At 53.3% G+C, this 24176-nt stretch overlaps 2 protein-coding genes across 13 annotated transcripts in view; both read right to left on the reverse strand.

Annotated features, from left to right (window-relative positions):
- Positions 1 to 12016, reverse strand: part of SGSM2 (small G protein signaling modulator 2) — a 37527-nt gene extending 25511 nt beyond the window's left edge. For 5 of the 10 annotated variants that reach the window (XM_065036606.1, XM_065036612.1, XM_065036607.1 and 2 more), the window contains exon 1: positions 11716 to 12016. In XM_065036606.1, the coding sequence (XP_064892678.1) occupies positions 11716 to 12001 (286 nt within the window). In that variant the 5' untranslated portion in view covers positions 12002 to 12016. Of the gene's footprint in view, positions 1 to 5942; positions 6019 to 11715 lie in introns of all 10 variants that reach the window. The other 5 variants (XM_065036615.1, XM_065036614.1, XM_065036616.1 and 2 more) reach the window with 2 other exon arrangements.
- Positions 12017 to 12228: 212 nt separating this feature from the next.
- TNFAIP1 (TNF alpha induced protein 1) lies at positions 12229 to 24156 on the reverse strand. 3 transcript variants are annotated; one of them, XM_065036627.1, is made up of 8 exons: positions 24022 to 24156; positions 22454 to 22790; positions 20658 to 20827; positions 19246 to 19335; positions 19089 to 19141; positions 16811 to 17006; positions 15391 to 15629; positions 12229 to 14568 (listed from the first exon to the last, which is right to left on the reverse strand). In XM_065036627.1, exons 2-7 carry the CDS (start codon positions 22668 to 22670, stop codon positions 15411 to 15413), a joined length of 945 nt encoding a protein of 314 aa, XP_064892699.1. In that variant the 5' UTR covers positions 22671 to 22790; positions 24022 to 24156; the 3' UTR covers positions 12229 to 14568; positions 15391 to 15410. The 3 variants fall into 3 exon arrangements, with proteins under 3 accessions (XP_064892699.1, XP_064892697.1, XP_064892698.1); XM_065036625.1 differs by having other exon boundaries at positions 12229 to 15629; XM_065036626.1 differs by lacking the exon at positions 24022 to 24156 and adding an exon at positions 23759 to 23898 and having other exon boundaries at positions 12229 to 15629.
- Positions 24157 to 24176: the final 20 nt, after the last annotated feature.

Below are 24176 nucleotides of genomic sequence, written 5' to 3' on the forward strand. Positions count from 1 at the left end.
TTATTCCACTGTGACATTTCTCATCACAAGGACTTGGCACAACATCAGTCCCCAGCTGCCGGTAATGCCCACGGAGCGGTTATTTGCAGGGAGACACTGGAATCAGCTGCTGGGTTGCCTCAAAATGCATGTTGAGTAAAAGCCCACTTTGTGCAGAGAAATAAAGCAGCAATTACAGACGCTTGTTCCTGCAGAGCTCCGGGTGGCCCAGGGCAGGGATCTGCACACCCAGCGCTCCCGCATCGCAGGAGAACCCACGGCGCTCCAGCCGGCTCGTGGTTCAGATCTATGCCCTGCGCAGGCTCCTGGCGTTCACCGTGTGGAACGGGTGAAGCAAACTGAACTCATCTCTCCTGAACATAACCCCCTTCTGTCGTTCTGCTGGTTGGCGTCAGGAACGGCAAGAGATTTCAGCTGGACACCGGAAGGGCAGGGAGCGCAGCAGCGCTGCCCACGGCCGCAGGGCTCAGCACACACCGCAGCCAGCGCCACGCAAACCCCAGCAGCACGCAACCGCGACATCAACAACGCTCGGAGAACAGGGGAGCAGGGAAAACGATGCTGCCAAGTACAATTCTGGGGGAAGAGAGCTGCAGGGGTAGGTAAACGGGGCTTCTGCAAACCCACTTTATCTTTTAGAAACCAAAACCAGGTCCTCCCCCAGCGCAAAGCTCAGGTTGCTGCCTGAAAAGACAGTGCACAAAACACTGGAGGGGTTATAGTTAGAAGAACCTTTGGGACAGGAAAATGAAGTTATTTACCTGTTTGAAAGAAAAGAAACCATTTTTCCCTTTTTGGAATCTGACACTCTTGAAAGACACAGAGAGATGGACATTTAGCTGCTTCTGGAGGAACTGATGCCATCAGAAAGACATCAACAGGGAGTTTTGTTTACAAGCAGGTAGTTTGTACACAAATACATGTGCTTTTACCCATAGTGTGCATGCACACAGATGAATAACTGCTGCAAGCCGAGATCCTGAGCTTGCCTGCTGCCACCATGCTCACAACAATGAATATGTCCAAACCTGACCCCGGGAAACGCAGGAATAGTCCATTGGCACAGCTCAGGTGAGTCCCTTGGACTGTGCGGCTGACAGCAGCATCTAAAAACTCATGAACTCCAGCCGGTTTGGAGGAGCGTCCCTGCAGTACCCACCACTGAGCTTAGTTAAGTGCAGATACGTTATTGATCTACAGTCCAGTAATCAGCTCCCCAACAAGCTTTGAAAAACGTCCCATTTTTCTGACTCAGCCAAGGCTGCATCTCGCAGGGCCAGCTGAACAACTCGCAGTTTTCTTTTTGCCTCATGAACATTGTGACGTGACTTAATGGAGTGTGAAAGAAGAGCTCCGGGGGGGGCTGCAAGGGTGTAAGCACAGAAAAACAAGGCCTGTGCAAGGATTACTTGTGGGGTTTATTTGGCACATGAAGTTTTCCTCAGACAGGACGAAACACCACAGCTAAATGCCTTGTTTTCATGGAAACTGTGCACAGGGAATAGAACTCATGAGGCTGGAGACAATAAGAACAAATGAAAAGAGGAAGATGATAAGGCAGCAATCAGCTGCTCAGTCTCCAGCTGCTGTTGCGTTACCTCGGCAGTAACAGACCTGCCCTGTTTGAAACCGGCTCTATCGCCAGGCTTAGCACGGAGCCTGCGGAGGGGACAGCGGGGAGCAGCCCAAGGCTGTGGTTTAATGGTTGAGCTCACCTGGGCTCGAGCTGCTTGTGCGTGCCCTGCCGCACAGGCAGGACATCGGCTTTTCAGTGAACCCCTGGGGAAAGAGGCTATTTCAGCGGGCAGCCCTCAGCTCCAGACACGCCTCCGGCTGGGAACATCAGCGCTGGAGGCTGGTGACCGCTCCTCTTTACAGTCTTGGCCATTAGACTTCAAAGATCACAACACCCTTCAGAAAATGGAAGTGTTTCCATTAAACACTATTAAGGCGAAATCAAAATCACTGAAGGTTCTCTGAATAATTGGATGTGATCGAATCTGATGGCGCAGGACTGCCGTAAAGTGTTTAGCAGGGTTCTCTAAAAAGCAGGAGAGATATTTCACTTCTCAGACTAAGAAACACGTGCAGTTCGAAAACTGCTTGATTTCACATCACAGCTAATATTCACTCTTCTATTTTCCTCTCCTCTGTAGCACGCCACGATTACCGCAGAGCCCAGGGCAGCTCCTGCTGCCGGGGCTGGTCCAGGGGTTGCGGCACCACCAGAACCGCAGAGCCCGGGGCAGCTCCTGCTGCCGGGGCCGGTCCAGGGGCTGCGGCACCACCAGAACCGCAGAGCCCGGGGCAGCTCCTCCTGCCGGGGCTGGTCCAGGGGCTGCGGCACCACCAGAACCGCAGAGCCCGGGGCAGCTCCTCCTGCCGGGGCTGGTCCAGGGGCTGCAGCACCAGCTGACGTGCTGGGAACGCGTGGCATGTGGACACACCTCAAACACGAGCTCCAGACTAACTGCAGGTCCATCTCCTGCTCCTTTCATGGACATCTGGGAACACTTGCCAAACTTTAAACAGGAGGCGAAGAAAGGGCTTCTATCAGGAACTTACTTCTCACTTTAAAAACAGAGAAGTTTCCCACACTGCTGCCTTCCACGACTCTACTGCAAGCCTGTGGATATTTGATATTCTTCTGCAAGCTTTACCATCCTGAGGCATGCCACTGGATAAGAAACGTATTTAAGAAATACACTTCTATTCCTCAGTTGATTTTATTTTCCTGTCATGAACTTTAATCCCGTCTTGTAATTTAGGGCCATGAAGGAAAAGATCTCTGACTCATGATTTTTCATTGCTTGGGGCTGGCAATCATGACGTTTGGTGACTCTGATAATTGCTTGGATTTCAGGTCCTGAACGAGACAAAACAGAACACAAGCTCCAGCATCATGCAGTCATCGGCTCCTAATTAGATCTTCTCTTTCAAACACAATTAACCTTGTGCAAAATGGGATAACAACAAGTAACCATGTTCTGTGGTTAACCCCTGTGCATGTCGCAGCGCTGCGGCAGCTCAGGCGCCCGCTGTCCCCAAACGCCGCCCTGCAGGGTCCCAGCGCCGCCGCCGCAGGAGCTGCCTCCAGCTTCGAGGAGCACGTGGAGAAACCACGCTGGGAACAGGCAGCGCGGCAGCGTTTACCTACCACCCGGCACATGGCGCCTGCAGCCCTGCAAGCCACCCGCCAAAGAAAGGATGTGCCTCACAGCAGCACGTCGCTGTCAGCCCTGAAGACGAGCAGCCGCGCAGGGGAAGGCTGAGCAAACTGCAGGTGGTTTTCAGACAAACGCAGTGAGTTAACACACCGGACTGGAAAACTCTGCTTGCTGACTGCGGCTAAATACACACCAGGTAACCGCAGAGACAGGGAAACCCTTCCTCCTCCCTCCCCGTTCCCTCAGCAGTGTGAAAGCCGGGAAGGGCGGGAGCGGCCAGGACAGCTCGGCCGCGCTGGTGACAGGCACCGCCACGCCGGGCTGCGTCAGCCCCGTCGCCATGGACACGGCACCGCGCAGCCCGGCCTGCACGTCCCCGCTCACAGAGCGCGCTGCCGACGGCCACGGGCCGGGCCGGGTCACTGTACTCTGACCGACAACAGATACTGGTGAAACTGGCTCAACAGTCCCCTGGGGCCCAAGGGAAGGGGCAGGTTTTGCCGCAGCACGGCACACGGTAGCACGCGGCACACAGTGCGAACTGTGACGGCTCTGAACGACAGAGCTGATCAGTTGTGAACCAGACAGGATGGAGGAGTAACCCGCATGTAACTGGGCTACAACCTGGGTTGAGAACAAATGCAAAACATCTGCATTCGGTGCTTCCCCTAGAGATGAAGATGCCAGTGCTGCTGTTCTGAGATCCCGCAGGTGAAGGCTGTGGATCATAAGCAGTTACTGTGGTTACAACGCATCTCTCCCGCAGGACGGGTACGACCAACCCGCACAGAGGTTTCATCCCTCCCCACGTACCATAACACGGAGGCACCCAAGGAGGGTGCGGAAACTGCAGTACACACCATTTAATTGGCACCTTCACCATTTAGGAGCTTGGACATTTTCAGTTAGTGCTGCAGACAGGCCCTGAAAATCAGCGACCATGCGTTTGAGACTGTTGCTAAACTCAGCCGTGCAGGAGAGTAAAATGATTCACAAGAATTCTATATTTATAACGAAGATTCACTGAAAGTGACTCATGTACCGAGCCAATCTAATTATAAACAGAAGGGAAGAACCTCCTGCGGAGGCCCCGGAGCGGCGGCGGGGACGGAGCCGCTCGCAGCAGAGCCCGCCCGGCTCGCCGCGCCTCCCCCGCCCAGGCAACGGCAGAACGTCCCGCTCCCCTGCGCCGGGTTCAGAGCTCACTAATCCGCCATTCAGCGCAGGTGCGGCCGGAATGCTTCCTTAGCACAGGTATGATTGCTGGGCAGCAACAGGCAGTTCATGGAGAGCCATTAGCTCTTCAGACCCTACAGAATTCAGAAAACAAACCCACCTGGAACCCAGCAGGAGGAAGGGAGAAACACTAAGAAGATTTTACAGTATTGCGAATTATGGCCGAGCAGATACTAACAGAAATAGCTGCCACCTCGCCACCCCTTACACCAACGCTGCAGCACATCTCACAGAATACAATTTCTAACCCAGAATGTAATTTCAAAGGTGGCGCAGAGCCAGGGCAGCAGGAGCTCTCCGGATCGGACAGGCAGCCCGCCGCGGGCACGGGGCTCCCTCACCGGCTCCCAGCCCGCCACTATTTACCCCAGTGACTTTCTCTCCTCTGTATAGTACAAATATAGAGCAGATAAAAGGGGAATATTCAACATAACCACAACCTCTATGGAGGAAACGGCTACAGTCTATATTAATAGCAACAAAACATTAGCCGGAGAACACGGCCTAATCTTGCACTCCCACACTGAACACGTAGAGGGGATGGATTTCCCTAAGCTGTAAGTAAAGATGAGCTGGGATCAGCGAGCAGCCCCACGCGCGGTCTCTGTGCACACACAACAGCCACACGCGGCACAGCACGCTGGAATTGCCACGTCACGGTAGGAAAAGCTCCCTGTTCTCAGACTTTGGCTTTCAGTAGCACATCTGAACAGCCCACATCTCCAAACCTAACTCCCACTCTTCCTAACCTCTCCACCATCACCAGCACATAACTGGGTGTGTTTGGCTGCAAACGCTCCATTCTGCGACACCCAGAGCGTTCAGGTGATGGCTGTTCTCCAACCACTCTCAGCATGGCTCCCAGTTAAGTCTTCAATCTGAAGCCAGATGACAAAGTAGCCCAGAATTCCCAGGCCAACCTACATATTTACAATTGCACGCGGCTTTAATTCTCAGCAGTTTCTTGCTGTGATGTTTCTCCACACACCAAAGTCTGATGAATAGCGTTCGTCTTCTACCGGCCCTAGTAATGATGGGCCAGGTTAGAGAACGCTCGGCGGGTCCCCCTCGGCGCAGCCTCCAGGGGAGCGCTCGCTGTGGGCTCCCACGCGCACGGGGGTCTGTGTCCCCAGCGCCCACAGTCTGAGTCTGCGGGGGCCACGCAAACCACCAGGAAATTGTAGAACTTACTCCGACTGTGACTGATTCACAGAGCTCTGAAACACCAGCTGCCGTTGGTATATGTGCTATCTCCAATTACATTTTATTTTCTTGCTAATGCAAATTCCAAAATACAGTGATGAGGAAAAGTTGCCAACACAAAGGCTCACTGATCATATTAAAAAATACACGAGAACGTCCACAATGCCAAAGCCTAGACCTCAGTCTCCCAAGCGCCCCACTGATGTAACACAGCACTCAGCACAGTGGGGAGCAACGATCTCCAACACTGAATGCCCTGCGTGTACCAGCAGAGAAAACCCATTTCTGCAGGAAATGTGAGATTCCGTAGCGTTAGCGCTTTTGTGTGTCATTTACCACATAAGGCGATGATGTGACTGCTGTCTTCGTGTACAAATTTCCGGGTGACAGCTTCTTCCATGATCTGCTTTACCTAAAATAAAGAAACAAAAAGAAGATTTGTAAGATCCCAGCACAAACCAGCACTTGGGAGTTCATTTCAGCCTTTGCCTGCCCCTTCCCTATCACCAAAGACCAACAACTCACACAAGTTACTCTTTGCAGGGAAGGAGCGATAAAAGCATCTAAGGGAAAGGAAGGACAAGCCTGAGTAGCTTTTCATGGGACGAGGGACCCTCTGGTGGAGCAAGGACAGGTCTGTTTGGGGTACGTCCCTACAAACGGCTGAACTACCTCAGAGCGCCCTTCGGAGAACTTCAGCAGAGGTTCCAAAGGGCCATGCAAAACTTATATGATTCATCCTTGGCCTTCCTGCGTACAGTCACTTCTGCTCATGGAACAAGATCATGTATTGCCACGTGTGCCTTCCACTCGTGGCATTCTGCCCTTTTTCAAGCACAAAGAGCCCTGAGTTACACAGGCGAACATCCCAGGAGATGTTCATTGACAGCAACCCAAACATAACACAGTACCTACAGAGGAAACAGCGCCTTCAGTATTTGCTATAAGAACCTTGGACCTTACAGTAAAGCAGTGGGAGGTGGAGGAGCAAGAGGATATCGAGCAAGAAAGTGTGAGTCGGTCTCATGGATGGGAACTCACACGGGCAGCACCTGGACTATGCCGTTTATCCAGCAATCCTCTTCTCACATTTTTATTGGCATCATTGTTGATTTACAAGCTTGATGTCTGCTTGTCTTGGCAGGAGCCCAGGAAAACTTGTTCCAGACCTCAGCCAGAGGTTTGAAATCACCCGCCACCCGCTGGCTCTGCGGCAGCTCACCTCTGCACCTGGACCAGCCCACCTGCGCAACACGGACACTGACCCGGCCTCTGCAACCCCATTTCACTGCAGAAGGCCATGGTTAACCCACCCAAGGAAAGGCCTGATTCACCACAGTCCCTCTGAGTGCCATGAGCACCACAGCAGAGAGCTGCGGCAGGGTCGGTCACACAGACACCACTCGAGCCCACAGGAACGACCTCGGGCACGGGGCTGCGGACGGGGAGCCCGGCCTCGGCCCCCGGGGACCCGCAACGGGAACTAAAGTCGTTTCCTGGGAGCGAGAGCTCTGGAGCTCAGAGGCCGATTCCCCGCTGTCACACATTTCCCAGTCATGTGTCTTCATTAGCTCAGTATGTCATTTAGATCCCCATCTGTAGCCCAGGAACAAAAACTTAGAGTGTATTAAAAATGAGCAAAAGGTTTCAGATACACCAACCAACGCTCCTTTCACCAGCAGCACCGCAGGTCGGCCCGTGGGCAGGTTTGGACCCGGACAGGCCGGGCGAGCGACCCCCCGGCGCTGCACACCGGGGAGCGTCCCAGAACGACCGGGGAGCGTCCCAGAACGCGGGCGGCAGAGGGGACGTCCGCAGCGTTCTTCGGTCCCACCTCGATCCTCGCTGCCACCGAACTCGGGGATGCTGCTCCAGACAAGGAGCTCAATCCAATGTTTCTGATCCAATGGAACACAAACCTTTCTTTAAGTTATTTTTTAATTCCCCTCGCAGTTCGTGCGGCTCTCTGTGCAGGGAGCTGTGCTGTTGCGACGCTCTGTTCTGAGGAGGCACTTGTCAATGAAGCTTTCTGAGCACAAGCCTACACAGACCCCCACTGGCAGACAGCAGCGGGCCTGGCCAAACTGCAAATGAACGTCTTTAAAAGAGACGCGGAGCAGCCCAGCCCCTCGGCCCCCTCGGCCCCGCGCGGTGCAGGGCTGCGCGGCCGGGAGAGCGAGGGGGCAGAGCCAGCTCCCCAAACACAAGCTGACTCGCTCGGCACGATGGGATGAAGAATCACTGCCCTGGCCTCCCGCGTGCAACAGTGGCCCGGACCTTCAGAAGCAGTCAAACACCAAGTTTAGGTCATTATATATGGATTATTTACAAAGTTTCACCAAAGAAAAAGACATGAGAAATGCCTTCTATGTTGTGGCATTTAAAAAAAAAAAAAATATTATAAGGAAGCTTTAAAAATGGAAATAAACTCCAATTTTGCAGCAACCTCCATGTATAAGAGACCAAGAAAATGAAGACTGAGACACCCCCTGCACTGACTGGGTACCGATTTATTCCCAAGCACGGGGCTGGAAGGAGACCCACTTTTCCATCCCTCTGTTGAGTTCTCGGTGCCCCCCAAAGGGACAGACAGGACTGGTCCTGCCGCAGCTCCGAGCTGCCGCAAGCACGGATTTCTGAGCAGGGCTGACCCGCAGATCCTCAACCTTCATGGTCTGGAACGGCCTTTCAAACCAGCGCTCTCCGGAACCCGGCTGCCACGCGTTCCCATCGCTGGGACAGCGCCGTGGGGACACCAGCGCCGCGGGGACAGTGCTGCGGGGACACCAGCGCCGCGGGGACACCAGCGCCGCGGGGACACCAGCGCCACGGGGACACCAGCGCCGCGGGGACACCAGCAGCGCTCACACAGCACCGGAATCACCGGCACCACGCTGACACCTGCAGCATTTCCCTCTCGACAGAGCCAACCCCTGTCCAGCACGGCGCCTCCAGCAGCTGGCGCAGGCACATCATCCCACCCCTGCTGCGCGGACTTGCTGTTACTCTTGAAGAAGCGCTGGGTGCTGTAAACACAAGCTGTTAAATAAGTGCTGTATTTCTGCTCCAAAGCAGTTGCATTTTAGTTGTAAAATGAGCCACCGCGTTTCTGAAGGGCTCTGAAATTTTTCAGGGTGAAACTGCTGAGGTTATTAACCTGTGTGTTTCATGGCTAGAAAATGTGCTGTTTAAACCCAGAAATGGCAAAACCCCTCAGTTTCAGTAGGCAGAAGGAAACGGCCACGGCAAAGTCTGGTTTATGAGTCTGCTTGTGACAATAGACTTTCCTGCAGAGAGAGATGAAGGTTTGAAATGTGAACTTAGGTGCAGCCTCAGCGTGAATCCCCGTGGAGTTAAATTTCCAAAACGCATTACACAGCCTTTCGAGGAGAGCCCACGAGATACACGCGTCACCCGTGGGCACTCAAAGTCCCTCTCAGGAAAAGCAAATGACACTAAATTTTCCCAAAGGAAAAAGTTCTTGCTGAGAGGGAGAAACAAAACCCAAAACCACTTTGCACCAAGTGATTTGGAGACAACCATTTTATAATTTGCAAAGACAACGGGATTTTAACAGGCTCGGTGTAAACAACATGAAGAAAGAATACGCTTCCTCTGAACTCCACTGCATCCCGAGGTGACACGAAAACGATCCAGCGGGGGAAACGCTGGTGTGAAGGACAGGGAAAGGAACGATCGCCTTGAGAACAGGCGAGGACACGTAACGCTTGCAAAACAAGAGCACCAGCACACACCACGCACGTGGGTGTAAGCGGCGGCGTGAAAACTCACGCAAAATAAAGAAATGAGGCTGCAAATTCTATCAGAAAAAGTTAATTCCCATCATTAAGGGCAGTGAATCTGCTGGTTTGTACGGCAGGGGTTGCGTTCGGTCCCTGGCTCCCCTGACTGATTGTTTAAGACAAACCCTCAGTGTGGGCGCCTCCGGTGCCTCCGACCCCGCGACGTCCCCCAGCAGCGGGACGGGTCCCCGCGTCCCCCGTGGCCAGCGCAGGACGGGAAGCTCTGGCCAGACCCCGAGAGCCAAACCAACACAAACCCCCGAGGAGCCATTGTGAGGATTTGGAGAAGGAAAAAACAACCAAAGACAAAACAAAAAGCAGATGACACAGACGGTACAAGTAACACTTGGAAGCATTATTCAAGTAATTTAAAAGCTAGTGACCGATTAAAAACATTTTAGAGACTATAAAAACAAATTAGCCTCCGATTTTTTAATTATATACCACTTGTTCTCCTCAGCTTGAGCTGGCTTGGATCGTGAAAATCCATTTCACTCCCCATCTCGTACATTAGCACAAGATTGCCGTGTTCAGAGTCGGAAAACATTTCTCACATTTATTTATATATTTAAACATTAACCCAGGAGAGTAAGTGCACACACTTCCAAATGAAACCTCACACGATCTTGGCTCAAAGGTCCCAGTTTAAGCTACATTTCTAAACGCAGTGGCAGGTTCGTGGCTGCATTAAGCCGCAGCATTCAGCAGCAGCAGGGACCAGCTGCTCGGTGCCCTGCGGCCGGCGCTGCCCGGGTCACTGCCCGGACAGAGTCCTGCGGTTCTGCACTAACAAACATTCAGACACCAGACACAGGCCCAGGTACCTTGCCTGTAGCAACAACTTCTCCTTTGAGCTTCACTGAATCCCGCCCTCCCGCTGCTCCCGACTTCCCCAGCTGTGAGCGGGACAGGGGAAGGAGCAGAGGGACAGCGGGAGCAGAGAGAGGGACAGCGGGAGCAGAGAGAGGGACAGCGGGAGCAGAGAGAGGGACAGCGGGAGCAGAGAGAGGGACAGCGGGAGCAGAGGGACAGCTGCCTTTATCAAAAGACTTCTCATTGCTGTGACGGGTAAGCGGTACATCCTCCCTTGGCTCCGTTGTGAGCACAGGCACACAGCTGTTACACAGTGGCACAGAAATGCAAAATACGGTGTGCACAATATGCAAAGCTGCTGCTTCCGCCTGGAGCACCTTCAGGAAGGTGTTCACGGACCCGGGGGGCTCACAGCACCAGGCACCCCCTCCCAGAGCACCCTGCAGGGACCCCGAGAGGGGCTCAGCACAAACCCCGCTCTGGGTGCACAGCTGCTCCACCCCAGAGCAACACACAGCAGGAACCCCGTCCCGCGAGTGTGTCCACGGGGAACAGGAGCCCCGTCCCGCGAGCACGTCCACGGGGAACAGGAGCCCCGTCCCGCGAGCACGTCCACAGGCAGCAGCTCGTCCACAGGCAGCAGCTCGTCCACAGGCAGCAGCTCGTTGCGAGGCTGCGGCACCACAGCCCCAGCTCGCGTGACCAGACGCCGCGGTCCCCGCTCAGGCCGCGGGTGCTCGGGGGTTTGTGCGCCCGCGGATCTCAGGTCGCCCCAGCGCAGAACTGTCACAGCCCTTGGGAGAACTCGGATAACGCAGCCAGCCTCACGCTCTCCGAAGCGCAGGCACTGCCGCTGCGAGCAGGCGCTCCGGCCAGAGCTCTGCCATTCAGGAGCCAAGTCCAGGTACCGAGGGTACCCTGGGACTCGGTTCCTTATCACTGATTTCCCCCCTTTCTCCCGGAGGACTCATAGCTAAAGAAAAGTTAGTAAAGAACCAGAAACAAGGGAGCTCCCGCCTGGGCAGATGGACGTGCAGAGCAGCATCTCCCGTCCCCGGGGTCGCCTGGAAACACCCGCAAAACCACGGACACGTCTCCCGAGCCGCGCTACAGCGCGACCCCCCGGCCCGGCCCGCCGCTGGCTCATCGTGCAGCGCGGGAGGGCCGGGCGGCCCCGGGCAGCACACAGACGGTCAAACGGCTGCAGCCGGACCCCCCACCGCCCGCTCACCGCCTCCTGAAGGGAGACCGGGGCTTAATCCAACCTGGCCAAAGCTTTGTTTTATTTACTCTACGCAAACTCTTAACTGCCGGCCCTACGGCCAGAGATTAAGCGAATCCATCGCGCGAAGGTTCGACCCCGCGCTACCGGCCCGAACGCGCCGCAGGAGGCCGGGCCGGCGGCCCCAGGCCCCGCAGCCCTCCCGGGGACGGGACCTCCGCCTTCCGGAGCGGCGGCAAGCGGGGCTCTGCCCGCGCCGCTGCTCGCTCACCTCCTTCTTCACGTTCCACAGCAGCTTCTCCTTCACGGCGTCCGCCGAGCAGCTCATGGCGGCGCGGGGAGCGCGGAGCGGGGAGCGGGGCCGCCGCCGTGCCCGCGCTCAGAGCCGCCGGTGCCCGCGGGGCGGAGGGTCCGCGCAGCGCGGCCGAGCGCGGGCAGGCTGCGGGCACCGGGGCCGCTCCGCCGCCATCTTCCGCCGCGCTGACGTCACCGGGGGCGGGGCCGCACCTGCCGCCACCGCCCCGGCTGCGGGGGCTCCATGGCAACGGAGGCACCATGGCAACGGGGGCTCCATGGCAACGGGGGCGGGGCCTCCCGGCGCCCTCGGCACCTGCCGGGCGCGGGTGAAAAGCAGCAACAGCTCCATTAGCACTACAGCCGTTTGCTGATCCAGCTTTTCTGTGGTTTAGGAATCCTAAGTGCTTGGTGAGGACCACACGTACAGCGCAGAACAGCAGTGCAGAGACCAACGCGGCGAACAGGAAGTTATGATGCTGGAGAAAAATCACAGAAGACAAAATATAACACTTTATTAAAAATTAGTGTTCCATTTCAATTTAATGCACTGATAAAAGAGAAAACACTTAAATCAACAGCTAATACGGTTACTGCATTAACTAATCACAGAACTGATCACAGAAATGTCAGTTGAAACAAGATCAGCTAGCTCATTTACTATCGTTTGGATACAAAATATTATAGAAATTTAAAGTCCTTTACTGTTATTAAACAAATTAAGTTTGAACATCCCTCTGAGGTAGGGGAGGGTCCTCCCACCGCTTTGTTACAGACGAGGACACATTCTGCACGCACAGAAGAACTGAGTCGCCGTACGTCACCGAGTTAGAACCCGTGCCCACTCGGCCCTCAGCAAACCCATTCTGACAGAAGGGCGGCTGGGGCGCCTGTCTGGAAAGACTGAAGCCAAGGATTGTCAGACGATATGACCTCGTTGTGTAAGACAGGGACTGCAGGGCCAGACACAGTCAAGGTACCTCATCTGTATTTCTGAGAGGGAACTGTGCCTGAAAGTTTAAAAAAGTGAGAAAAACCATCTAATCAAGCCCACCACAGGCATTGCCGGCTCCACGCACAACGCAGCCCGTCGGTGACACCGCAGTACCGGCCCCTCCAGTGTCCCCCTTCCCCAACAGGTATTTTCTATTTTAACCAAGTGCAATAGATAAGAAGCCAGCGGGATGGAACCTTTATAATAAACACCCCCTGTTCCAAAAACTACATATGAAGGTGAAGGTTAAACGTTCAGTTTTGTCTCGGCATTCATGGAGCAGCTGGAGGCCGCTGCCCTGCAGAGCTCTCCTCCGACATTATTGCCTGATTCACACTGGTACTGAAGAGCTGTTTAACACGAGACATTTGCTGAAGGCACCGCGTCTCCTCTGTGGAGAGCCCGAGGCCATTCTGCAGTGAACACCCGTTACACGCCACCTTTATTACGGTGCCTTTTAGAGACGTCAGGTCATCTCTTCCATTCATTCAGTCTGCTAAAATTATCTTCAAATGTGCAAAAGTTCACTTAAATTTAGGAGTGAAGAGGACAGTAAGGTCTCAAAAAGAGCTCCAGCTCCAGCAGCTAATAAGTGCAAGCTGATGTAGTTTGAATTCATCCATTAGGAATGGGGCAAAAGGCACAGCATCACTTACTTGATCTGTTAACATTCACCATAATAAGATAAAAACTATAAATCATTTGTCGAGAGAGAAGTGCCGCCCATGGGTTCCAAACGGCAGCCTCACACGTTACAAGATGAAAAAAGTACAGGAGGATAAGCTGCAGCTATTGAGTCCAGCACAAAGGCCCCGTCGCTCCAGGCTCTGCGGGCAGCTCGGAGCAACCACCACGGCGACACCTGAACTGTAGAGCGCAGGGCAAAAACACTTCTTAAAAAAATTCCACGTCACTCTGCAGCAGAATTAAAGAAAAAACTCCCACAAAATCTTTGTCAAAACTGATCTCAGCAGCTGTATTTTCACCGGCACAACAGGAAACCAGCCGGAAAACAACTTAGAGAAGGCCACATGAAAAGAGAAGAGGTTACCGGAGTCCTAGAGAGGCCTTTCCCGGCACGGCAGGCGCGTGGCTGCGGCAACGCTGCTGGGGACGCGAGGAGCGCCGGGTCTGCGGCCACCGGCGACCCCTCACCAGCCCTCCATTTCACTGTGAAAAGCCTATTCGAGTGGAAATAACTTCTTTGTGCCCTTTCCCGCTTCAGTTACTACCAAACCATCTGCTGGATTAATTTGCGATGATTTTCTTGTCAGGCTGTTGCAGTGATTTCCTTTAAAAGCGACAGGTAGCTCTGGCACTGGTCAGTAAGTTCAAGACCGACCATCGCGGAGCCGGAGGCGTCCGTGTCCGTGTGCAATACGGGAAGGTAAGGGCAGTTGTGGCGCGCGCTGCACCACTGTCACACTCCACAGCTGCCGACGCCAGCACGCGGTAACTGCTTAGGACAGTGGTAACATTTGCTTGTATGTTCAGCTGTAGGTCACAGATTCAATCATTTAAAAATACAGCAGCAGCTTTTAATACTAAACCTGAAACTGTTTCCAGAGACCCAATCCGCAGAGCGAGATTACAGTTCGCACCCAGCCAAGCTCCCAGAATTAAAGTGATTATTTCGGTTTAAAAGTCAGTATAAGCTACGTCTCTCCTGTGTCCAAAGCTTCTTGCAGTTTCATGCTAGAACAAGATATTTATGACTATTCTTCTCTTTCCATTTCCGTGCTCTAGATGGGATGTAGAACACAAGACTGGAATTCGCTCTTCCAGTGTTATCAGATATTGAGTCTGGACGTCCCTAGTCACTGCGGCTTTTCCCCGCTGCCGGAGAAATTGAACAGAAATTAGCACTTCTGGGCCACAGGAGGAAGCAAATGTAAAACTAATCCCCCATGTTGCCATTGTTTGTGTGAACGGGATCTCACGATCACAAGCCAGAACAACAGCAATGCTGCCACAATCTGCTCCTGAAGTCTTCTAACCCGAAGAAATTTCTTCCTTCCCCACACCCACTTCTCCACCTCCCAAGACAAGTCATTTCACACATATTTCAACTTCTAAAGTTTTCTCATTTTTCACAGGAGGGGTTTTGGTGACGTGGGAAGCTCTTGGAAGAGCTTGCCTTAGAACGGACGAGCTCTAAGTCAGGCACCTCGGAACACCGGCCTGCGAAGCCACTGGGGAAGAGGGGAACCCGCACGTGCAGCACATCGCCCTGCTGGGGTCAGCACATGCGGGGTTCGCCAAGAGCGCCTGTCTCCACCTCCTCTCCACCCCTCTTCAGTATCTTCATTTAAAAACTGGAAATTCCATTATACAAAGCCCTAAGAGGGCGGACATCTGGAATAAGATTTTGCCACCACGCCAGCTCCTTCAGGAAAAGCTGTGCTGAAAGAGCAACCCCCAGCCGTCTGAATTGCTGGTCCGAATTCCACTCCTCACACGACACGAAAAGGGGGCCAGTCCGCATTTAAAGCACGTGGTGCAAAGTTATCATCTTAGTTCTCAAAGCCCTGGGCCTTGAGCGTTGCTTTGTGCGCACAAACGCCCGTTTGTTCTCCAGGGAGCCGAGCAGCCAAATGAGATCAATCCAGAGTCCAACTGACCCCTCCCTACTCCTCTTCCCCCCCAGGCCATCGGCACCTCTGTCCTGGAGCGGGGCGCTAGTGGCCCAGCTGCCGGTCGTCGTAGGTGCTGTATCTCTTCACGTGGATGCGGCGCACTCGGTCTCGAAGTTCAAAGCCCTCGTCGTCCTCGCTGTGAGACGCCTGGCTCCGGCTCCTGCTCGTTGCTTCCAGCAGGGAGTTATCAGGAACCCGTGGGGTTTCGTACAGTAAGACGTTTAGTGTTTCCTCATAAATTCGCGCCTCGGGGAATTCAACCTGCAAAACACAGCACACGGCCCTTTCCTGATCTGTGCAGGAGAACGCGACTGGAACACGCGCCCGCAGGTCCAGAGATACCGGCACCGTATAAAGACATACGCTATAGAGATAGTAGAACAACTGTGAAGTGGAAAGATGGAGCAAAGCCACTGAATTCCCAGCAGAGGGTCACTGCCTCCGCCCGCTCCCCTGCCACGCCTCTTCTTTTAGATAGTTCTAGAATGGAATACAGTGTATCTGATTCTTAAAAGCTAATGTTGGACCCGGTCACCTCACCTGCCCCACGGCAAGGCAGCAGTGAACTCCTGAAATCAGAGACACTCTGCAGATTTGCCATGCTAATCCTTATCCTATTTTCATGCATGTAACTCTCATCTTCAGGATGTACTGTGCTTGAAAGCAAGTCCTTAGGTAACCCTTGCAAAATCAGAGGTGGAACAACTTTGAGAAGAATCACTGGAAATGGGGGGATATTGAGACGTTTGTTATTGGGAATATGTGCTCCTGCTGAACTTTAACAGATATTCTACAGCTTTGCACATACAAGAGTGATGCTAAACGTATCACAGTGTTTGAGCTCAGGGTTCCATTCCATTGATTTCATCCCAGTCTTCTCCTTTTTAGCACATACTTTCCAGCATTCTGGAGAAGTTCAGAATCCTAGATACAACCATTTAGTCCAATTACATACAACAACTACATCAGCGCAAGTGAAACACAGTACGAAGTAACTGGGATGAAGTAAACTTCCGTAGGTATAATGAGGAGCAGAATTATATCTCTACTTGATTTAGAGAAGAATTAACAGGTTTACAGGCTTCAGGCACACAAAGTCCATCAGCTTTAAGGGACTTGTGCTAGAATGCACATGCTTTCAGAATTACCATTCTCAGTCTTTCCTTCAAAGCTGCCACCGTATTCCATCCTCCCTGAACTCTACCTGGCATGCAGCATCTTCTACCGAGACACCAGCTCATCCTGCAGCCACCCGGCTGCTTTCCACGGCACGGACCAGCAGTTCAATAGTCAGGAGAGCTGGTAGCAAAGCCTTCCCAAGAAATGACATTGCCTGTCCCTAGCCATCAGCCCTCAGTTACAGGAAATCTTTCTCTTTCTGTGATGTACCATCCCCCTGCCGGTTCCAAACCAGCAGAGCCAGGCAGGTAACGCCGCGTTACCTTGGTTTGCTTCTTCTCGGTGGCGTACACGATGGAGGTGCAGCACACTTCCGCGAGCTTGCGGCCCTGCCCGTAGAAGGACCAGCAGCAGATCTCATCCCCGATAACGTCCTTGATGAACAGAACCCTGCCGTTGAACCGCAGAGAGAGCTTGTCAAACAGCTCGATGTTCTTCAGCAAGTTGTCATCTGAGTTACTGAAACAGCCACAGAGAAGGAATGTGGGCTTTGTGGTCTCCCAACTGGCCATCTCTACAGATTCCATATGCCTATTCCTCCACAGCTTCGAGCACTGATCTAACTGCAGAACACGAATAAGTAGTGACTCATGGCCATATGTTGCCAAGAAAAGAGGGTAATAGCCAATTTCAGATACAAATAAGATGCTCTGAGCCCCATGAGCAAACACACCAGCTTCCAGAGGTCAAGTTATATAATTAATAACGACAGCACGATTTCCCAAATCATTACATCAACCACCTACAACGAGCTCTTGGCCAGCGCCGGAGCCAGGTGTTCTGCGCCCGGAGCTGCTGGCGCCACGCACAAATTTCCAGGGCGAACACGATATTTAGAAAGTCTTATTGACAGCCAACGCAATGTGCGATACTAATTACTTTTCAAAGCAATATCTAGATGGTCTAGAGAAAAAACAATACCATGTATTATAGCTTTAAAAACAAGTAAAGCTATTGGAAAACTATTCTTAAAACTTAAAATATTTTACTTCAATAATAACAATATGGCAAATAAATGTCCAATTTGATTAAGTTATTAAAAAAACCCCACAACAACCAACCCGACACGTGAAAGCCTTACTCCTCCGACATTAGCCTGAATGCAGCTGTATTGAACATAAGCGCTCTGTGTCCCTTTGTCTCTTTGTATAGATGGCTGGGAAATTATCTGCGATCTATGGAAATTAGTGAGCACATTATTGCCCAGACAGTGTGGCCAACCTCGCCAGCCTGAACAGGAGAACTCCTCACTCTGTGGAGCCAGAGGCTGCAGATCCCCACCGTGCTGCCAAGAGCGTCCCCAGGGACGTGACGTCCCACGGCCGCGTGCAGCACCGTGGCTCCCGCGGGCGGCCCAGGAAGGCCGTGGGACACCGGGGACACCGCTAAGGACGGCTGGGCTGGGCATAAAATACTTGGTGTGAGGAGTGTTTCTGTTCAGATGTTAATGAAAAAAGGATGATGTGCAACCAGACAAAACCTTCAGCTCGCAAAAACAACTTGCTAAAGCAACCTGGGCTTCTATCAAGTGGCAGAGCTGGGAAAAAAACGTGGAAGTCATGAGCCATTTATGTTACTAAACCACACTGACAACGTCACGGAGAAAGCTCCTTTTATACTGTTGGTCAGGAAGAACAGAAGGGGAAAAAAATGTTTGCTTGCTAGCAGGCAGAGTGGAATTTTGAATAAAGATGTCTCATTCAAACGCCAGCAAGGCATGCAGACTCACAGGCCAGGAATAATTAGAACCCTGCAGCGAGTGAGATACCAGCACCGCCTGGTATCCAGGATTCTGTTGCTCTCGTTACCGGTACGTTTACATTTCCAGGCACACGGTGACTAATCTGCTCTTCCGTGCTCGCCTCAGCATGGCTGCCGCGGGCTAACGGGCCACGCGGGGCAACGCGGGGCAAACGCAACCGGCCGGCACAGAACGCAGGCGCTGCAAATCGGGCTGCTCCCCAGCGCCGCCACCGGCACCGTCAGGATCCACCTCTGACGGACAGACAGACTGCCGGTTTGTCCAGAGAATAAAAGCTTCCAAGGTTGCATCTCAGCCTCAAAAGGCCAAACACGAGGATTCTGCACAGCATGAAGCATTACTCACATCGCTTCCATGGCTGGTGTGGGAAAACCCAAAGCCATCCTGATACCATCATAACAAAGAGATTGTGATAGTTACAGCACAAAACCAAGTAAATAACGCTATTTTATGCAGGAGGAAAGCCTGGCCCTCTCTGGGTTGTTCCTGAGCAGAATCTTTCTTTGTAACCAAATAATTAATTCATTTAGAAGCATCGGAACATGAAGGATTTCTGTAGGTGCTGGCAGAGGTGCAGCGCACTCGTGAGCCTCTTCATGATTTCTCACACAACTGGATCGTCCGCTGGACTTTGACAGACACCGGGTGTTGTGTTCTCCTCCATTTAGATTCACATCAGTCAAAAACACAGCAAAAAAAGTCAGGTTGCACCACATCTCCCTCCACTCCCACAGTCACAGGGAAAACTTCCCATTACAGCGGGGAAAAAGCTGACGTACCTGGTGTAGGAGTATTTGTTGTTGCTTCTGTTATAAAGCAGCTTAACAACAGGCTATGGGGAGAGAAAGAAAACCAAGCAGAGAAGGTAAGTTCTGTGTTTGAACACATTTAGCAAAAATTCAGTTTCTCACTAGTTAGTTGTGGAAAAGCAGTTACTTTCATTGATGATTCTATCAGCCTCTCTTCTTCTTTCGGAGACGTGATAATGGGGATGCTACAGACAGGTTCATACAAGTCTTTCTTGTCCTGTTTTAAAGAAAAGAGAGAGAGACGAAATAGACTCAAGAGAGAGAACCGCTAAAGCCAACATCGACTGCCGCTGCCTCCCCGACCGCTCCGGCCGTGTTCCCAGAGCTGCGGTGCAAAGGAGACGAAGGAGACGCTCTGCGTTGCCATAGTAACCGCCCAGCCTTACCTTGAGCTGCACACAGATCTCCTGTCCCCAGGAGGCAGCAGTAATGGAAATATTGGCATGCACGTGGATGTTCTTCTCGGCTGTCGCAAGGGCCCTGAGCTCAAGCCCTGTTTGGTTTAAGTGGGCTTATTATTCTAGCTTTTCTTGAAGAAAAGGATTGTAAGAGTTTGCGCCAGTTTGAATCAACAGAACACACCGCAGTACGTAGGAACATCGGCCACTACGAACTGAATGCCTGGCAAGAACAGCACGTCACCGCAGACCTGGGCCCTCGCGACACAAAAGCAACAATCGAGAGCGCGCGGCACGGTCTGTGACTCCAGAGTCCTCGGGCAGCAAATTAAGGAAAGCTCAACAGCTGACGGGGAAGCCTTGGAACATTTTGTCCTTAGAAGAAAGGGTTTAAATTCCAAACCAAACGGAAAATTGTCAGTGTGGCTTTCCATTTCCTCCCGTGGATTCAAGAGCTGAACCAGGCATGCCAGGCATTTATTAATTACTAAGTTTTGTCCTGCCGGAAACATTCATTTCACAATCTTAAGACTAATGATAAACTATACATACCACACCTGGGCTAACCTTATTAAAAGTTGGCAGAACAAGCTGATTTCAATCAGCTGAATGTAGAGAGACTCGTATAGTGCATAAAGCTACTATGAACTTAAGTATTTGCAGAACTCATCCAAAGAGAAGTCCTTAAGTACTCATTGCTTACCATTTTTCTCCATTAAGACTCAAATTCTAAAGTCACCATGTTTTCAAATATTCAAACTCATTCTATATTATATACTTAAAAGTGACATAACTTGGGGAAAATGTAGCGAAATGCCATAAGGTTTTTTAAGACACTGGAAGGCTGTGCTGTGATAGCACAAGGGTCTGAAAACATCTCCAGGGAGACCATGAATTAAATTGAATCTCTTATTCAAAGCATCACAGAATCGCAGGTGTGTGTACAGAGCAAGGGGAACTAGGACTTGAATAAACGTACAACTTACCCGGCTCTGTCTCATCTTCCTTCCCGGCTCTCGTGTACATCATCTAGGACTCAACGCCACCTCTCGGGCCGTGAAATACTCTCTCAAGTTGCCTTAAGTAAATTTGATAAGCAAAACACCCACAGAAATCTTTGGCGGCTACTTGCAGTTCTTACCTGCAGAGCTGCTTGGCACATGTCCACCAAGCCCTGAATCAGATAGTACTTGGCTTCTGCCATCAGCTCCTTGATCTCCTGTCTGTGCTTTGGAAGTGTGATCGTGTCATCGCGGAGATAGTTCAAAATTGTTCCAAAGTGTTTCCCGCAACGGTCTATAAGGATCCAGCCTGAAAAATAACCATCGCATCACTTCAGCCATCTCAACACTGCGAGGCAAGAAAACTCCTCAAAGGGGTTAAACAAACCGAATGTTTGGAGGGTGCAGCGGCACCGCTCCCGCTCCCTCCCCACCCAGCGCAGGTTCTCTGGAGGAGAGCAGCCCCACAGCGAGCCCCTGTCTGGGGCACCTCCCGCACGCCTCCCTGCACCCCAAACGAAAACCCTCAGGATACAAATACTTGGCTCCGTAGCACAAGACACTAAAACTGCTGCGGACCTGACTGCGCTGTATCAATCGACCAGTCAGTGGGCTGCCTGACCAAAATGATGATCTGCGCCTTGTCTTTTCTGTATTAAATTCTGTCTAAAGGAACAGACCTTTTAAGGACTACAGCAAGTCTAACTGACATCCGTTAACTGACTGCCCGAGTCAGCCAAACCTTAAAAAAAAACCCCAGCTTATTGTGAAGTGGTTTGCTTCTTTTATTTAGAGGCTCGTTGTGTTCCCAGCAAAATGGGGTGTGCTGTCCTGGTATGGGAATAGATTTAACAACTGCTGCTACAGCGTAATGCTGGGTAATTAGAAACTCATCACCAGGCCAGGAAAGACTGGCAGGAAGAATTCACAAGTGTTCACAGGGAGATCTGGGCTAAGCTCCGTGGACTAACACGGAGGATGTGGCAGTTTTCCAACCACATCTTCTGCTGTTGTCGGAGCTAAAGAGAGACAAGTGCAGACGAGCCTGGAACACCCAGTATGGCTCTTCCAGTCTCCAAACGGGAGCAAAGAGAGGACAGAGGCACATTGGGAGGGAGCAGAGGGGGATCCAGCACAGGAAACCGCAGACAGACAGTTCTCGCAATTGTAAAACATCCCTGAAGTCCCACTGAGGAGGAAACAGGATGTGTGAGTCGCTGGCAAACAACGGCCAGGCAGGATGCGCAGGGGCCCCGTACGGCGCCAAACGTCCTCCACAGCGTGGAGAGCAGGCAAAAAGGTATTGAAGTATTCTTGTAGGACCTCATCACAGCAAACACCACAGGAAAGCAAACTAATCCACTGCTGGATTCTTCTCACTTGTCCTCTCTGCGACTCGTTACGGAATTTTACAGTGCCGACCCTGCGCGTCCAGCAGGACTGACACACCGCGGGACTGACGGCTGAACGCGGCCACAGCGCCAGAAGCCCTGAGCACAACATGCTACTGGGAGGAGGAAAACAGGAATCTTCAACATGGCAAGCAAGGCTATTTTGAGTTTTAAAGATGAAAACCTAATGTCCCTCCCCACATACGCATTTCGAATGATGCCACTGCATGACACCACATAAATGACAACCCACGTACTGTCTGTTCAGTCCTCACAACAACAGCAACAATCTGCACATCAGCTGTGATCGTAGGAGAGAGAACCGGTCCTTCCGCTAGTTAATTTTAGTAATAAAAGAACACGTTTTTATAAAGCCCAGAGGATTGTTAGTGCCAATGGGTATTGGCTGACTAATGTTCCAGGTTATTTTTGGAATATACCTTTCCCTACGTCCTTAACTGAGCGTAGTCGGAAGATATTTAAAAAAACACCATCAAAACCTGGTTGTTTTCCTGAATTCTCAACGACACAAGGCATTCCTTTACCTTCCTTGTCGGTGAGCACTTCCATCCTGCCGCTGAACATGGCCTTGAGCATTGTGTCGTGCCTGGTCAGCACTTGCACTGTGGTGTAATACAACGAGCCCCCGACGTTCAGCCGCACGTATTTGTTACCCAGGCTGCCCCCCCTGAAGCTGCAAGTTTTGGGCTTGGGCGCCGCAGCCGGACAGAGCGCGGTGGTCAGACACGTGTCCCCCGACATCTTCTGTAGGTAGATGACGACCCTGCAGAGCGTGGGCTTGACGGATCCCGCCGTGGTTGGCGAGGAGTCACGAGTCGCCAGACGAGGACGGCGAGGCAGCGGCGCTCACACCCCGCGGGCCTGGAGACACAGACGTGGAAATCAACACGGAGCCTGGCACTGCCATTTACACCAAACCCACGGAGCCACGTTTCGGTGGATTCATGAGGACACATCTACACCCGTTCTGATGAAACGAGGCTGAATTGGTTTTCGGAGCACAGTTCAGCCGCAGCTGTTTGTGACCCCACTCGGGCCCAGCAGCCCAGGAACAAACCTCAGTCCACGCAGCGGCACGTGGAACGGGCCAGGAACGTCGTTCCCGTGCCGTAAGCGAGCAGCAGCAAGAGCTGCGTGCTACAGTGGCGGGGTTAGAGAAGGACATGGCTCCAACAAAGCCTCCGAGGGTTATAATCAATCAGAAATCGTCCAAGCACCACAAGTAACACAGTTCCTCCCAACCACCGCTCAGAGGTGTTCACTATGATCCATTACAAATAAGTAAATCAGCACCAGAAGCAGCTACACCCTGTGTTGCCGTGAAGACTTTGGTAACGAGGGAAAAACACCTGCGGGCGCACGTTTGCGGGCGCCGTGCTGCCCCGGCCCCCCGCAGCCCCTTCCTCACAGCAACCGGTCCTGTGCGGGCAGAGCACGGCAGACCCAGGCGGATCCCCCTCCCACGGCCCGACCCCACGGCCGCTCACTCTCGGGCCCCAGCCCGACCCCGCCGGCGGAGCTGGAGCCGAGCGGAGCGACCCGCGCAGCCGATCCACGCACGAGTCACCGCGGTCGCCCCAGCGTGTGCGGCAGCCGGTGCGCCAGGAGCGTTCTGCTGTGAACTGCGCTGTAACCCTCAATCACCCGCGTTAACAGGGGAAAGCTCTCTCGTCCCTTCCTCCCGGTGTGGGCGGCAGGACCGGGGAACAACGACACAACCGCTCGGGCGCCGCACAGGGAACGGTCCTGCCGAGAGCTGCCATGAAACGGAACAACCCGGCCTGCGGGACCCGCCCGGCTGAGCCCGCCCGCGCCGAGGCCTCACGCACCGCGGCACGGCAGCACGGCCGGCCGGCCGCCCGTCCCTTCCCGCCGCGGCCGCTCCGGCACCCGAGAAAGCGAACGGAGGCTGAGCCAGCAGCGGCTCCGGGCCCAGCCCGCCCGCGGCCACCGCTCGGGACCCGCCGAAACGCGGCCCCGGCCCGGCCCGGCCCGGCCCGGCCCAGCCCAGCCCAGCCCAGCCCAGCCCAGCCCGGCCCGGCGCCGCCCGGCCCGGCCCGGCCCACCGCCCGCCCGCCGCCCCGGCGCTCACCGGCCCCGCCCGAGCTCATCTCCTCCGGCTCCGCTGAGGGACCGGCGACCCGGAACCGCTTCCTGCCGCTCCCGGCGTGCCCCGCGGCGGCGCCAGAACTACCGCTCCCGGCGTGCCCCGCGCGGGCGCGCGCTGTCGTCGTGGCAGCGGAGCCG

Source organism: Columba livia, chromosome 20 (genome assembly GCF_036013475.1).
Source record: "Columba livia isolate bColLiv1 breed racing homer chromosome 20, bColLiv1.pat.W.v2, whole genome shotgun sequence".
In the NCBI taxonomy this organism is placed as follows: Eukaryota; Metazoa; Chordata; class Aves; order Columbiformes; family Columbidae; genus Columba; species Columba livia.

Bases quoted from the DNA above. Each gene is read 5' to 3' on its own strand.
- TNFAIP1 (XM_065036627.1), bottom strand. From the start codon at position 22,670: ATGTCGGGGGACACGTGTCTGACCACCGCGCTCTGTCCGGCTGCGGCG. The intron at 20,828-22,453 runs GTAAAGGAATGC...GTTATTTTTCAG, and splicing joins AGTGCTCACCGACAAGGAAG to GCTGGATCCTTATAGACCGT. The intron at 17,007-19,088 runs GTACGTCAGCTT...TGGCTGTTTCAG, and splicing joins AACAAATACTCCTACACCAG to TAACTCAGATGACAACTTGC.